Raw genomic sequence first — 16,033 nt, forward strand, 5'->3', positions numbered from 1 at the left:
TGCTTTGCTCCCATTATTAATAAGCATGCAGAGAATAGAGGATTCTCTTTTTTGAAGTCTTTGCCCACCTTAGCTAATAGTTTAAAGGCTTCAGTCTAAGGAATTCCCACTGTTTAACAGTAAATCAATGTTGTAGCCTGTGGGTTACAGGGACGTGTTTATAGTTTGGCACTTTAATTCACTGTAAAGGAATTGGATTTATGAGCGCTGTGATAACTTGTACCTCTAGAGACCCTAATGCATCCAACGTTGTTCATTAAAAGTTAAAGGTAAACTTGACATGCTGGTTATATCAACTTCAATGTGATATCGAATCAAATCAAATTGTATTTGTCACATGCACTGAATACAACAGGTGCACAAGCCCTTAACCAATAATGCAGTTTTAAGAAAATAGAGTTAAGAAAATATTTACTAAATAAGCTAAAGTTTTAAAAAAGTAACACAATAAAATAACATTTACGAGGCTATATAAAGGGGGTACCGGTACCGAGTCAATGTGCGGAGGTACAGGTTAGTTGAGGTCATTTATACATGTAGGTAGAGGTAAAGAGACCATGCATAGATAATGAGCAGCGAGTAGCAGCAGTGCGTGGGGTTGTTCATACACAGTGAACTCGGATAACAACCTTCCCCCCTTATAAAACAGTACGTTATGACATCTCTACATTGGCTTTGTCTTATGATCCTGTAAACTACAACCCTTATACACCATAGACAGTACAACATGTTTTAATCTCTCAGGACTACAGTCCCTGTCCTACTTGACCCTACTAACCACTAAATCCACAGCGATGAAGTTAGCTTCTCACACATGCAGTAGTCTGAACATCAGACACTCAAGTTGTTCCAGAAGCATCAGCAGTGTTTTTCTAACAGGAGATGACAGAGTGGCCCTCAGTAATTATAGGGTTCATCGTTCTTTGTCCTCTGATGACCAGAATTTGACACGATGAGCCATGAATATGTCACATAGGTTTCAAATGAGCTGTGAAGGGACATTGGGATATTGTGCTTAGGGACTTCCACCAACAGTGTTATTAGTTCAGCCATCATTTAATCAGATCTGTCATCAATCTTATGCTGGACCTATTTCAACAATAACACATTATCCGACGGCCTAGCCTGGGCACTGTTATTAGTTATTGTATCCAACTCAATACTACTCTCTTTAAGACATACTGTGTTTCATTTTTAAGACCATAGCAATGCTCTCAGCAATCTTTTAAAAAAGACAGTATTACTGCATGTCTCTCCAGTTAGGTTGCTTGTGGCTTTGTGGCCAGATGATAAACCATTGGCGTGTTGGTGTGAGTTTATTTAACATACTCTGGGCACATCACTAGAGAAAAAAAGCTTATGTGATTTATGTTTTAGAGAGAGATATTCAAAATCCTGTCTTATTTACCAAGCCCCCATCAGAGCTTTACAGCACCCTGCTCACACGACCGCGAGTGAGCACTTCTCCAAACTTTTCACCCCAACATCCATTCCCACTTAATTGGAAATGCTGGATCAATGCTTTCTGATTACAAGGCTTCATTGGATAGTTTGTTTATTGTTTACGACAGTGCTTTTCAACCGTTGACCTGTGGTTTTCCTCACAAAACCTCTTCTTCTATGATGTGGCCTAGCACCCTTTCCCCTAACAGCCAACCCTGTCCCTATCGATCACTAATCAGCTTTTAATTCATTAAGTGGAGAAAGTTGCAGATTCATCAGCCTGGCATCTATCTGAGCCTGGCCTCTTCACAGCGTGCTGGATAAACACTAGTGATGCGCGGGTTGACTCATAACCCACAGTCCCCACGGCTATATCCACTGGCGGGTTTAGTGTCATGAAATATTGTGTTGATGAAAGAAGGGTGGGTGATGGCGGATTGAACAAAGAGAAAACAATACCTTAAGAAAGACATACATGTATAATTCTTGTGCAATTTATATCCCTAGGCTACATTTAAGGTTTTTCTTTCATTATCTTAGGCTATCTGGCATTAGTGTGTCTGCCTGAGATTCAGGGCCTAACTGTTCGTAGTCCAAATATCCTACACATCCAATCACCAAATGCTTTTGGGTACGGGCAGAAAAAGGACAATGTCGGAATTTAATTCAATAAAAGAAAAGCTGTGAATTGGAGAGTTGGAAATAAAGAGAAGGGAGGGCCAGAAAAGTCATGTTTGAGAAAGATTTGGTAAAGTTGTAAAAGAGGATGATAGCAGGCTATGTTATGTGTGATGATTGTGAGGAGCTATACAAATTCGACAGTCCCAAGACGGGGACTTGAAAAAGGCCTATGGCATGTCAAGGGAACTGTAGCCTACTGTTCAGATGGGTTCAACGGAAAGAAATCTGGACAATGACAATAGGTCTATATTCTCTCACATAGCTTTAATATGAACTCCTGCAGAATTAAGCATTTCTTGCTTAATTTCATGCTTAATATGCTGAACTGAAATCTTATCAAAACATGTCGTTTTTAGAGCTTTCTATTTCATTACAACCAGTCAAACTAATGTCGGAAGTATTTTTCTCCCCAAACACTAAACGCAAAAGATGCGCCACAAAAGATGACAGAGAACTTTACTGATGTCAGCTAGATTGAAGCATTCATTTGATCGATTTATGACATTATTCTGCTGAGCAAGGGTTTATGTAGTCTTCTAGGGCAACATGCTGTATAATGACAGAAGTGAAGATGCATGTATCTAATTATGGACAAGTTGACTAACAAATAGCCTACCAAAATGTTGGAAATTATAAGCGGAAACATATCTAAGTCAGGCAAAAGAAAATTATGCACCCTCTGTCAAATAAATCATTACGCGGTCTGTGACTGTAGCCAACAGCTCATTTTATATTTGCGAGTTAGGGTTGGGTGCGGGCCTCAGATTTTCACTTTATCACATATAGTTGGGGGTTGCAGATAGGTTGGGATGTTTGCAATTGCGGTCAGATGTGGGTGAACAAACAGCTAACCCTCACACCACTAATAAACACTGCTACAGTATGCATTTACCACGGGATCATTTGGACTGTTTGTTTCCTAGGCTTTGATGCTTCTCAGCCTTTGATACCTTTAGATTTTTTTCCCGACTACATTCTAGCTAGCCTGCCAAGCAATGTGATTGAGAGGCAATAGAGGACACACAGCACATCTCGCTAGCTCAGATGGAATAATCTCTTGATCTGATGATTTTTGGTATGTCGTTTTTTTCCCTGCCTCGTTTCACAGTGTTAGGGCCCTGCTGAATCCCCTGGTCTGCTGAGATAGATCAATGGAGGGAACATGTCCCACTGCTTTGGCAGTGGCAGGGTGCTTGTAGCCAGAGATGAAAAAGGCAGCTCCGGATCTAATTAAGCATGATTTTTTAATGTCACCAGTTCCTTGATTTGATCAGATGAAGGGACACATGGAATGCCCGTCAAGTTGTTTCCAACGGATTACTTAGAGCGCAGGAATGAGATGCAGATGCATTTCCAAGATCCTCTTCCTCATAAAATGACTTGTCAATCAGAACTTCCATCTCCTATGTAGGCTAACAAATGAAGACGATCACCAAGGATATGAGACGCTATTAATAGACATTCCGGGAAAAAAGACTAAGTGGGGGGGGGAAGAGGAAGCCCAGAAAAAAGTTTTAAGCATGCTTGAAGGCTTTGTCATCTCACTTCACAACCCCATTATGTTCCACTTCTTTTAAGCAATTGGAGCTCCATGCATGCCTCCCAGCCCGATAGCGCAGGAATAGAGATATTCACCCTGAAAAAGAGAACTTTGAGGGGGACTAAGGTACCCACTAGGGAGTGGATATTGCGGATTAATTTCTCTGGTGTCTGGCTTTCTCCATCTCTCCTCTCCTCCACACCCTCTTTCTGGCCTGATTGACAAAGCCTTGTGTGACTATATTTCATATTCTACAGGGAGTTTTTTTAAAACATTTCTCATTACTTGGAATGGGTGATGTATTGTAAATGATGACAATTACTGTCATTTTCTCATTATAATAATGTAGGCAGCATTTTCTCATCTTCTGTAAAAGCCTACCTTGTTTGTCAATTCAGCACTAGGTCTCTTAAAACAAAAGGAGTGGAGATTGAATGAGACCCATTTCCTCTTTATTTGTACACAGTACAGTTTAATATAGAAAAAACCACAGAAAGCCTCACATGCCCAAGGGAGAGGCAGAGACAACATGAGTGGGAGAGAGAAAGAGTGAGGTTAGGAATAAGACACTCAGCTCCACTAAGGTTTGAATGAAGTTCTCCAAATGGGTTTGTGAAGGCAAACATATACAAATCATAGTACTGGTATGCTTTTACCTTTTCAAGTTGCAGAGATCTATGCTGCCCTTTGTTATCATTCAGTGTTGAGGAATACAGACACTGCTGTTGGATGTAGAACTTTTCCCCATTGAATCACAGTTTGTGCCTTTCGGATGTTATGAAATGGGTTTGCTGCCCATCTTAAAGGAAATGGCAGATGTCTCCGTGGCCTTGTGATATGAAAAATTCAATTTAAAAGGATGAGAGAAAGAATTGTGCACGGCCTATTTTCATTCTCCCACACCGAGAGATATGAGAATGATGTTTTATTGTGAGGGGGGAAATTATGCCAATCGTACTGCAGAGAAATTCCTTCATAATTCAATTCAATTTCCTCTAAATCCCAATGGCAAGCTACTCTGCCAAAGAGAGGGAGAGTGACAGAGAGACAGAAAAGGATGGATAGAGGAAGATGGAGGGAGAGAGAGCAGTGCGGAGAGAGATTGAGACTGAGACAATGGGGAGAGTATGGTGGGAGAGTAGGATTTTTCCAGGGAGGTAGAGAGAATTGCAGGGAGCATTGAACAGACAGCAGAGAAAGAGAGAGAGAAGGGGATAGGAAGGGGTAATGGTCTAGCTAGGACAATCAGAGCCATGGTAGCGATTTAGAAGGAAGTGGGGGTAAATGGGCTTGTAACAACTACCAATTGCAGTAAGAGGAGTTTTTTTTAGAGACGGGGAGTTTAGCAATTTACCTCTTTTCTAACTGATCAAAGTCAGATGCTTTACTGCATGGCTAGTTCTAGTATGGGAGATGCCTCTTGTGATCTATTTTGGTTCACAGTATGTGTAAGGGAGTCAAGGATTTTTCTTGAAAGTTAATCTGGAGGTTCATTACATAATCATTTGACCTAGTTTTGTCAAGATCAATTAAATCCTAGCATAACAAAATGCAATGCATGTGTGTCTGTAACTCTCTATCCAATACTGTCGTATAGGTTTATAGCAGTATAAACAGTGCCTTGTTCAACTCAAGCTCTGGCGTTAGTTGGAGTCCCTGTATGTTTTGTAAACTCTTGACAGTTTATTAGCCACCCTGCATGTAAATCCTAGCAGCATTCCCAGTTAGTTACAGTGTGTTGTGAGTACGCTGTGGCTCTGGCAGTCGGGGCGTGTACGCGGGGATCAATGAGCCGCGTTCTCTGAAGGCGTGGAGGAGAGCACAGGAAAGATGAGCTGCACGAACAAATATGACAATGAAGGAGTGCACCTCTGAAGAGATGCAGCAAGCATAAAATCATAGAAAGTGAAGCAGAAGTGAAAGAATTGCATTCAGATCTGTTTTTATTTTTTCGATTTCACTCCGTCTCCTCTGTTGCTGACCGAATCCCCTCTTGTTTTCTCTCTTGCTCTCTCTCTCTCTCTCTCTCTCTCTCTCGCTCTCTTTCTCTATCATATAGTTGTTTTTGTATTGTAGGTGCAATAGCTTGGAGGCAAGTAGTCTGGAACTGGAGTCTTCAAAACTGCAGGCTTATCAAAGAGACACAGCTACCAGAAAACTAGAGGACAAGAGACAGAGGGGGAGGGAGGGAGGGGGACAGGGGCAAGAGGCAGGGACAAGAGGGAGACACTATACGGGGGTCAACATGAATTAGGGAAGAGGGAGATGAGACTAGATAGGATGGAGAACAGAGGATAAGGATGAAGGAGAAAACATTATTTTTTATAAAGAAGGGGATAGGGACAGAGAGGAGAGAGGGAGCACATAGATGGACAAACCATAGATTAACAAACCCTTATATATTGCCATTTGGTGGGTTGTATTCATGCTCTTCACTGTCTCTGAGACTACCTTTCCCTCCATGGGAAAACCTTTCTATACCCAGGAAATCATGCACTTAACAAGAAGTGCAGTGGCCTTGAAATGCCGTAATGTTGTCACAGTGAAGCCCTGCATTATTGTAGCCAGCATCAGCCAGTGTGAATGTAGCTGCCACTAATGACGAATCTCACTGTTCACACCGTTTCAAATGACAGGATGCAGGAGTAATGGTGTGAATGAATCACTCACAGACAACAACAAAAAACACGTTCCCACTGGCCTCAACAGGCCCATGCTGAACTGAGAATGTCTCTCCTTCCATTAGAGCAACACTTCTCACCAGACCACACCTACTGTGAGAAGAACAGCCAGCTCCATCAGCCAGCTACAGGGCATAATTTACGCTCTACTGTGCCAGGCCAGACGAATCCTCAGTCTGGGCATCAAACTCTCTGATTCAGACAAATCCCATCTGTATATTCTTTTGCACTCATATCATGATCAAACCATGTGACATTGCGCAAGGAAGGATAATTCTATGTGACACTGATCAGATTGATTAGATATTCACATTTACATACAGTCCTCTCGGATTTTGCTTTAGCCCCACCCCCAGCTCTAAGTCTTTCTGAGTTTCCAGCCTCCAGTCCTCTAGAATCTCCTCCAAGTTGCCTCTAGCCCCAAGCGTTGATCCCGCTACTGCCCCCCTCCCCCGTCTCCTCTTTGTAACTCCTCCAGGCTTGATGGAGTAGTTGTGTTCAGACTAAAAGGGAGAATCTTATTTCCCATCTGCGTAGCCCCAGCCTCTCGGCCTCCCAGCCTACCAAAATGCTGACTCTGTAGCTATGCCTGGAGGAGCAGTTTAAGCAAGAATCCATATTTAAACAACTAAATGCCCCCTTACATTTAAATAGTAATGTGTCTGCCTTGGAGACCTTTAATCACAGTCTGAGAGTTCTCCTTGAGAATACCATTACCTCGGTTCGTCCTAGTAAAGCAAACCAGCAAAGAGGGGTTGTCCTAAGGACATTAGACAACATTTCGATTAGGTCCCATTAAGTCTTGGCCAGACGTTGTCCCACTGACGTTCTGAGAACGTTTTGATGTCAATTAGACAATGTTGCGAAAAGGTTCCTATTTGGTACCTACAGGACGTTATCTGTGGGCCATTCGATGACCACAAGGGGACGTTTCATGATGGTCCCAAGGGAACATTCTCTGGGGAACCTTTGTCTAGTTACCTGTAAGTTTCCATGTTGTCACTGAAGACCATGTCATTACATTTTTAGGTCGTTCTCAGGACTTTAATTTTACTAGTCTTCAGGACATTGCGAGAATGTCCCAAAGGAACGTCCCTGCAAACAAAATTTGCTGTTAAGATGTCCCTAGAATGTCACAACATGGTCACCTAAAGTAGTCAGGACGTTATGTTATGGTTGGGCCAGTAACCGATAGGTTGCTAGATTGAATCCCCAAGCTGACAAGGTAAAAATCTGTCGTTCTGCCCTTGAACAAGTCAGTAAGGCACTGTTCCTAGGCCGTCATTGTAAATAACAATTTGTTCTTAACTGACTTGCCTGGTTAAATAAATCAAAATAAATGGTCCCCTGGAGTTTTTGTCTAGTTCCTGGATCATTTTTAGGATGCCAGGGGACCATGACACAACATTCCGAGAATGTCATAAAATGTCCTTGGGACATCCCTGTAACAAAACTGGGAACTAGACAAAACCTCCAGGGGACCATGACACAACATCCCAAGAACATCCTAAAAACATTATTGCGGACATCTCCGGGACAAACTGGGAACTAGACAAAACCTGCAGGGGACCATGACACAACATCCTGACTACTTTAGGCAACAATTTTGTGATGCTCCAGGGATGTCCTAACGATACATTTTTGTTTGCAGGGTGGGACATCACGTAATGGTCCCAAGGGAATGTTCTCTGGTGGACCTTTGTGTAGTTCCCTGTCAGTTACCAGGACGTCGTTAAGAAGTATGTTAGGATGTTTGTAAGAGGTTCTCAAGACATTTATTTTACCAGTCATCAAGACGTCACATTATGGTCCTAATTTCAAATCAAATAATGTAATTAAGGCAGGAAACACATAAAAGATTATGCTTTAAGACACACACACAAACACATACATTACACACACAAACACATACATTACACTCACAAACACATACATTACACACACAAACACAGTGAGAGAGAGAGATTTTAGAAGTAGTAAACATCTCATTCAGTAAGGCTTAAATTGATGGATAAAGCTCACTAACTTTTCCCGTGCAAATGTTAACGATGGGCTTTTTGTATGGCCATGACCATTTGCACTGGGGCATGTGGGAGGAGGACGTTTACACACAGCATATGTTGGCCAGCACTTCAGAACACAGATAGGAAGTACTGATTGTGATTGAAAGAAAGAAAAACAGAATGAATGAATGAAACAGAGGAGAGAGTAAATTAAAAGTTGCTAGATTATAAATGATTGATAATAGCAAAACCATCGTGGCAGCATTAGTGGTCTGGTAGGCCTGATTAACAACCCAGTGTTGATGGTAATGTATGCTCTTAAAGCTGGTTCCTGTACAGTATACGTGCTAAAATGACTGTCCAAATGCTTCCAATCACTGCTAAAATGGATCTGTTTAGTTTGCCTGAAAGAAGAGGGGAGGATGGAGAAGGGGAGAGTGGAGTACAGACCTGGGTTATTGATCTCCACCACAGACTCTTAGCAGCACAGAATAGGCAATAAGGCATTTTCTGCTGTATCAGTGGTTTCCTCAGTTTTACGAGGGGTGTGCTTGTGTTTGTGCCATGAGAAGTCATCTTTCCATTGTTGAAGATTGCAACTGGCCATTTAGTAAACATATCTCTGTAAGAGGGAGATTCCCCCTGCAGTCAACTCCATTACAGCTAATAGAGTTGAGTCTATGCTTTTATATAGGACATGGTCTTCTGTCGTTTATCATTATGCTCCTCTATGAAGAAGGTTTCTGTTAGACTTTTATGTTGATGGAGCTCTATTCTGGTTTCAGCTCCCCCATCGCAGAGTGACATTCTCCACAGCCAATCCGGTGCAGGATCTGCAGGATGCATCTCAGCACAGTTACTATGACAGTGGCCTGGAGGAATCCGAAACGCCCAGCAGTAAGTCATCATCAGGCCCCCGCATCGGGCCACTGACCCTGCCTGAGGACCACTACGAGAGGACCACCCCGGATGGCAGCATCGGGGAAATGGAGCACCCTGAAAACGGTACGATCCTGAATTCTCTGTGAGTTGCAGTGTGTGTGTTGTATCTAATAGTAGTTTGTAGTCTGGTGTTTTGTGTTTGTAAAATGAGTGACTCAGGGTTGTGAACTAAGGCGGGATTTGTTTGGGCTATTTGTGTGTTTTTTTAGAGGGTATACATGTGCAGACAGTGTTGGTGACAAATCAAATCAAAATCTAATTGTATTAGTCACATGCGCCGAATACAACAGGTGTAGATCTTACCGTGAAATGCTTACTTACGAGCCCCTAACCAACAATGCAGTTTAGAAATAAATAGCAAAAGCGAGACTACATACAGGGGGGTACCAGTACAGAGTCAATGTGCAGGGGCACAGATTAGTCAAGGTAATATGTACATGTAGGTGGAGTTATTAAAGTGACTATGCATAGATGATAACAACAGAGAGTAGCAACGGTGTAAAATATTAGATGTTCAGGAGTCTTATGGCTTGGGGGTAGAAGCTGTTTAGAAACCTCTTGGACCAAGAGCTCCGGTACTGCTTGCCGTGCCGTAGCATAGAGAACAGTCTATGACTAGGGTGGCTGGAGTCTTTGACCATTTTTAGGGCCTTCCTCTGACACCCCCTGGTATAGAGTTCCTGGATGGCAGGAAGCTTGGCCCCAGGGATGTACTGGGCCGTGCGCACTACATTCTGTAGTGCATTGCGGTCAGAGGCAGAGCAGTTGCCATACCAGGCAGTGATGCAACTAGTCAGGATGCTCTCAATGGTGCAGTTGTAGAACCTTTTGAGGATCTGAGGACCCATGCCACATCTTTTCTGTCTCCTGAGGGGGAATAGGTTTTGTCATGCCCTTTTCACGACTGTCTTGGTTTGCTTGGACGATGTTAGTTTGTTGGTGATGTGGACACCAAGGAACTTGAAGCTCTCAACCTGCTCCACTACAGCCCCGTCGATGACAATGTGGGTGTGCTAGATCCTCTTTTTCCTGTAGTCCTTAATCGTCTCCTTTGTCTTGATCATGTTGAGGGAGAGGTTGTTGTCCAGGCACCACATGGCCAGGTCTCTGACCTCCCCCCTATAGGCTGTCTTGTCATTGTCAGTTATCAGGCCCACCACTGTCGTGTCATCGGCAAACTTAATAATGGTGTTGGAGTCGTGCCTGGCCATGCAGTCATGAGTGAACAGGGAGCACAGGAGGGGACTGAGCACGCACCCCTGAAGGGCCCCTGTTTCGAGGATCAGCATGGCGAATGTGTTGTTACCTACCCTTACCACCTGGGGGCGGACCGTCAGGAAGTCCAGGATCCAGTTGCAGAGGGAGGTGTTTAGTCCCACCTTTTTGATTGATGAGCTTTTAGGGCACTATGGTGTTGAAAGCTGAGCTGTAGTCAATGAATAGCATTCTCACATAGGTGTTACTTTTGTCCATGTGGGAAAGGGCAATGTGTGGTGCAATAGAGATTGCATCATCTGTGGATCTGTTGGGGTGGTATGCAAATTGGAGTGGGTCTAGGGTTTCTGGGATGATGGTGTTCATATGACCAGCCTTTCAAAGCACTTCATGGCTTCAGACGTGAGTGCTACGGGTCAGTAGTCATTTGGGCAGGTTACCTTAGTGTTCTTGGGCACAGGGACTATTGTTGTCTGCCCTAAACATGTTGGTATTATAGACTCAGACAGGGAGAGTTGAAAATGTCAGTGAAGACACTTGCCAGTTGGTCAACGCATTATTGCAGTACACGTCCTGGTAATCCGTCTGGCCTGCGGCCTTGTGAATGCTGACCTGTTTAGTGTCCCGCTAGCGGGTCAACTTCCGTTGAAACTGGAGGGCGCGTATATTCAAATAAATTCTCATAGTTATTATAGTGGTTAAACATTCAGGTACATATAAGTGTCTTATATCACCCGAAAGATTAAAATCTTGTTAATTTAATTGCACTGTCCAATTTACAGTAGCTATTACAGCGAAAACATGCCAGTTGATTGTTTGAGGATGGCGCCCTACATCCAAATATATTTCCACCTGCACAGGTTTCATACATAAAGATTAAATATGTTTGAAAATCTTCCTCTGATTTGTCATCCAAAGGGTGCCAGAGATAACATGTAGTGTCAAGTCTGTATATCTATTTGAGTAATCCACTCATTCAACTTGCAGAGAAAGGAATCTGAAAATCTACCCCTAAACTTTGTTTCAACAAGTCACAATACATTTGTATTTACTCTACACCATAAAATGTAATCAAAATATGATATATCCTTCGGAAAGAAGTATGTTCAATAGGAAACCGATTTTAGCAGGAGCTCAACAGATTTTCAAGACTGTGTCCTCATACAAAAACTTTTAATTCATATTCGTGTTTTACAAGCCTGAAACTTTGAACATAGACCGCTGACACCCAGGGAGCTATTTTACATTATGAGCTTTCTCTTGCATTTTTATAAGAGGATGGTCTCTTAAAAAAGAAAAGAAACCAGTTGTTTTTTCTTTGGATATTCTCCTTCCATATCTATTGTGTTATATTTTCCTACATTATTTAAACATTTTTACAAACTTCAAAGTGTTTTCTTTCTAATGGTACCAATAATATGGATATCCTGGCTTCAGGTCCTGAGCGACAGGCAGTTTGCTTTGGGCACATCATTCAGGCGGAAATGTAGAAAAAGGGGCCTGATCCCTAAGAAGTATTAAAGGTCTTACTTACATCTGCTGCGGAGAGCGTGATCACACAGTCTTCCAGAACAGCTGGGATTCTCATGCATGTTTCAGTGTTATTTGCCTCGAAGCAAGCATAGAAGTAGTTTAGCTCGTCTGGTAGTCTCGTGTCACCTGGAAGTTCTCAGCTGTACTTCCCTTTGTAGTCTGTAATGGTTTGCAAGCCCTGCTACATCCGACGAGTGTCAGAGCCGGTGTAGTACGATTCGATCTTAGTCCAGTATTAACGTTTTGCCTGTTTGATGGTTCATCAGAGGGCATAGCGAGATTTCTTATAAGCTTCCAGGTTGGAGTCCCACTCCTTGAAAGCGGCCGCTCTAGCCTTTAGCTCAGTGCGGATGTTGCCTATAATCCATGGCTTCTGTTTGGGGTATGTACGTACGGTCTCTGTGGGGACAACGTCATTGATGCACTTATTGATGAAGCCAATGACTTATGTGGTGTACGCCTCAATGCCATTGGAGAAATCTCTGAACATATTCCAGTCTGTGCTAGGAAAACAGTCAAAATAGTAGTTTAGCATCTGCTTCATCTGACCACTTTTTTTTATTGATCGAGTCAATGGTGCTTCCTGCTTTAATTTTTGCTTGTAAGCAGGAATCAGGGGGATAGAATTATGGTCAGATTTGCCAAATGGAGGGCGAGGGAGAGCTTTGTATGTGTCTCTGTGTGTGGAGTAAAGGTGGTCCAGACTTTTTCCCTCTGTTTGCACATTTAACATGCTGTTAGAAATTTGGTAAGACAGATTTCAGTTTCTCTGCATTAAAGACCCCGGCCGCTAGGCGCGCCACCTCTGGATGAGCATTTTCCTGTTTGCTTACGGCGGAATACAGCTCATCGAGTGCGGTCTTAGTGCCAGCTTTAGTCTGTGGTGGTATGTAGACAGCTACGATAAAAACAGATGAAAAATCTCTAGGTAGATAGTGTGGTCTACAGCTTATCATGAGATACTCTTCCTCAGGTGAGCAAAACCTTGAGACTTCCTTAGATATCATGCACCAGCTGTTGTTTACAAAAATACATAGTCCGCCGCTCCTTGTCTTACCAGACGCCACTGTTCTATCCTGCTGATACAGTATATAACCAGCCAGCTGGATGTTGATAATGTCGTCGTTCAGCCACGACTCCGTGAAGTATAAGATATTACAGTTATTAATGTCCCGTTGGTAGTTTAATCTTCCGCGTAGGTCATTGATTTAATTTTTTTGCTAGCAGAATGGAAGGCATTGGGGGTTTATTCGATCGCCTTTCAATTCTCAGCCTTCTCTTCACACAAATGACCTGTATCTGGCCCTGTTCCCGGGAAAGCAGTATGTCATACACGTCGGGCTCGTTTAAAGGAAAAAAAGGATTCTGCCAGTTCGTGGTGAGTAATTGCAGTTCTGATGCCCACAAGTTATTTTCAGACAAAAGAGACGGTAGCGGCAACATTATATACAAAATAAGTAAAAACATAATCGATTAGGGACACGTAAACTGCCAGCCTTCTTCTCCTGTACCATCTTATGTGTGTTGTGTTTGCACAGCGTTGTATTGACATTTTTGCTGTTGTTTTGGCTGGTGGCACAGATGGATAGAAGGATAGATAGATACTCACTGGGCACTCACTGGTTGAATCAACGTTGTTTCCAGGTCATTTCAATGAAATTACATTGAACCAACGTGGAATAGACTTTGAATTGACGTCTGTGACCAGTGGGTAGATAGATCTTTGTGTTGTGGTGTCAGAGGTGGAGTCAGCAGTGTTTCTGTCTTTTCCCTTAGCAGGCCCTCTCATCCCTCTCTCAGAGCTGTAAGTCATTCCTAATGACCCTCCCTCACAAGTGTGCTAATTAAAAACCCCAACTAATGGAGCGTTTGGCCTCCAAATAAATCTGCCCTGTGATATCTGTGTAGACAACAGTGTGTTTGCCGTAAACATTTTCCCCTCCTTATGCCAAGCATTCTCTCTGCAGCCAAGTGTACTTAGGTGTGCCAGTTACAGAGATATGTGTTTCCCTTTGCTGTGTATAGAGTGCTCAAACCACAATACTACATCCATATATGCTGTGCACCAGTAGAGGCTGATGACGGGAGGACGGCTCATAATAGTGGCTGGAACGGCGCAAATGGAAAGGCATCAAACACATGGAAACCTTGTGTTTGATGTGTTTGATACCATTCCACCTATCCTGCTCCAGCCATTACCGTGAGCCCGTCCTCCCCAATTAAGGTGCCATCAACCTCCTGTGCTGTACACTATGCCTAATACACACAGACATCTCGGTCCATGGAAAAGCCTTTACCCATAGCAAAGAGCAATAACCCTATTAAGATTATCCATGCATGCACTGACAGTAAGAACCACGGGTCCTTAAGGCTCAGCATAGTGCATTGTTAGTCCTGTACCACAATGCACTAAATCATACACTGGATGCAAGCACCAGCCAGAAGGGCACTGCTTCAACTCTGTTTGCTTGCCAATAGTTTACTGTTCCACAACATGTCCTCATTGGTTTCGTCTCCAATATTAAGCCTTTTACCTATTCCACTGCTTTTACTCCAAAGCATGGCTTCGTCTTTGTTTCCTTTTTGTCTGGGTAAAACATGGCTTCCTGTGGCTTTCTCCCAGAGCCCCAGTTGCCCCATGTGGGGAGTGGCTGTCAGCCGCCCAGCAGCAGACAGGGAAGAGAAAGGAAACGTTAGGGAGAGAAATGTCAGCTCCACCCGGGAACGATGTGTGTTGGGGGAGAGGATGAGTGACACGCTAACAGGTGGGGCCAGTCTCCTGCTCTGTGCGTTCACAGCCACTTCCCTCACATATGATATATTATGCATGCTTTATTTTCTGGCTCTGTTGTTGTGTTGTATTCTTTCCAAGGAAGCATATTGGCTGAGCAAAAAAACAAAACTCCATTTAAAGAACAGAGGACTTTGTTGTCTGGTTTGTTGTTGGTGGCAGGAGGACAAGATTGTGATCGGAGCTGGAGCGGTTAAAGAATGAAAAGACAGAGAGAGATGAGGGAGATGTTGGATGCTGACAGGGAGCTGGGACTGTCGTCTTTGACAGAGATGCAAAGCCAACAGGGTAAGCACGTAGCAGCATGTAGGGACTGGGAGCTGGGAGATGAACCGCTAACAATGGATAGACCTAATTAAAATGTGATTCTCACTTCAGGGAGATTACAGAGAAGGCCCACAGAAAATGATGGATGTGAAAGGAATGGAGCGAGACAGAGGGATTCCTCCCTCCCCATCTCCACCTGGTCTTTTTCCTGCTCTGTTAGAACGAAGTTGAGCGACAGGGTGACCGACTGTACCAATGCTGGGATTTATTCACGTCTCCTGAGATGATTGACAGGTGGAAAGCAGGGAGGTGAGCACTCTGTGTGTCACTGCATTTAAGCTGGATGAAAAGCAATATGTGAACTCGAAACATTCAGCGTGTGCGTCGTTGGCCCCGCAGATGGAATGACGTGGATGTGGTTTACGATGCAGGCTGGCCTTTTGTTATGGGAAATCTACATTTTAAAAGTGTGTCTATGGCCCACAGCAGGAGGAACTGTGGTTTATGATTCACTCTGGCCTTCTGTTCTATGAGCTCTGGATTTCCTGTATGTGTCTGTATCAGTGCTGCTGCCTGCTGTAATGGTTGATGTCCTGCTCTGTCCTTCGCTGGGTGGACTGATAGTCTGTCTGTATCAGCAGATTGAAGTTAGGATGACTCAGTGATGTTATGGTTCACTGTTGTCTTTTGTAACACTTCCCCCTTTGTTCATGTTGTTCAGGATGCCTTGAAGATCGGATGAAGTTAATCTTTCTGGGGAAAAAAACATGAAACTAGACCTTCAATTAACTTTGCTAACCCACACTACAACAATCACAAATCTGTTTGAGTGCCAACGCGAATCCCAAACTACTCTGGTAGAGTTCTCAACACCCTTCAATATCATAAAGCTATCTTATACAGAAATATCTCTCCTGCTCACCATATGTGAGAAAAT

The 16,033-nt window shown here is 43.2% G+C and overlaps 1 protein-coding gene across 1 annotated transcript in view; it reads left to right on the plus strand.

Moving 5' to 3' along the window:
* Window positions 1-16,033, plus strand: part of LOC112250293 (protocadherin-1-like) — a 97,061-nt gene that overhangs the window by 67,384 nt on the left and 13,644 nt on the right. The window contains exon 4 of the mRNA XM_024420331.2: window positions 9,134-9,353. Coding sequence (XP_024276099.1) covers window positions 9,134-9,353 — 220 coding nt within the window. The remainder of the gene's footprint in view (window positions 1-9,133; window positions 9,354-16,033) is intronic.

Source organism: Oncorhynchus tshawytscha, linkage group LG30 (genome assembly GCF_018296145.1).
Source record: "Oncorhynchus tshawytscha isolate Ot180627B linkage group LG30, Otsh_v2.0, whole genome shotgun sequence".
Lineage (NCBI taxonomy): Eukaryota > Metazoa > Chordata > Actinopteri > Salmoniformes > Salmonidae > Oncorhynchus > Oncorhynchus tshawytscha.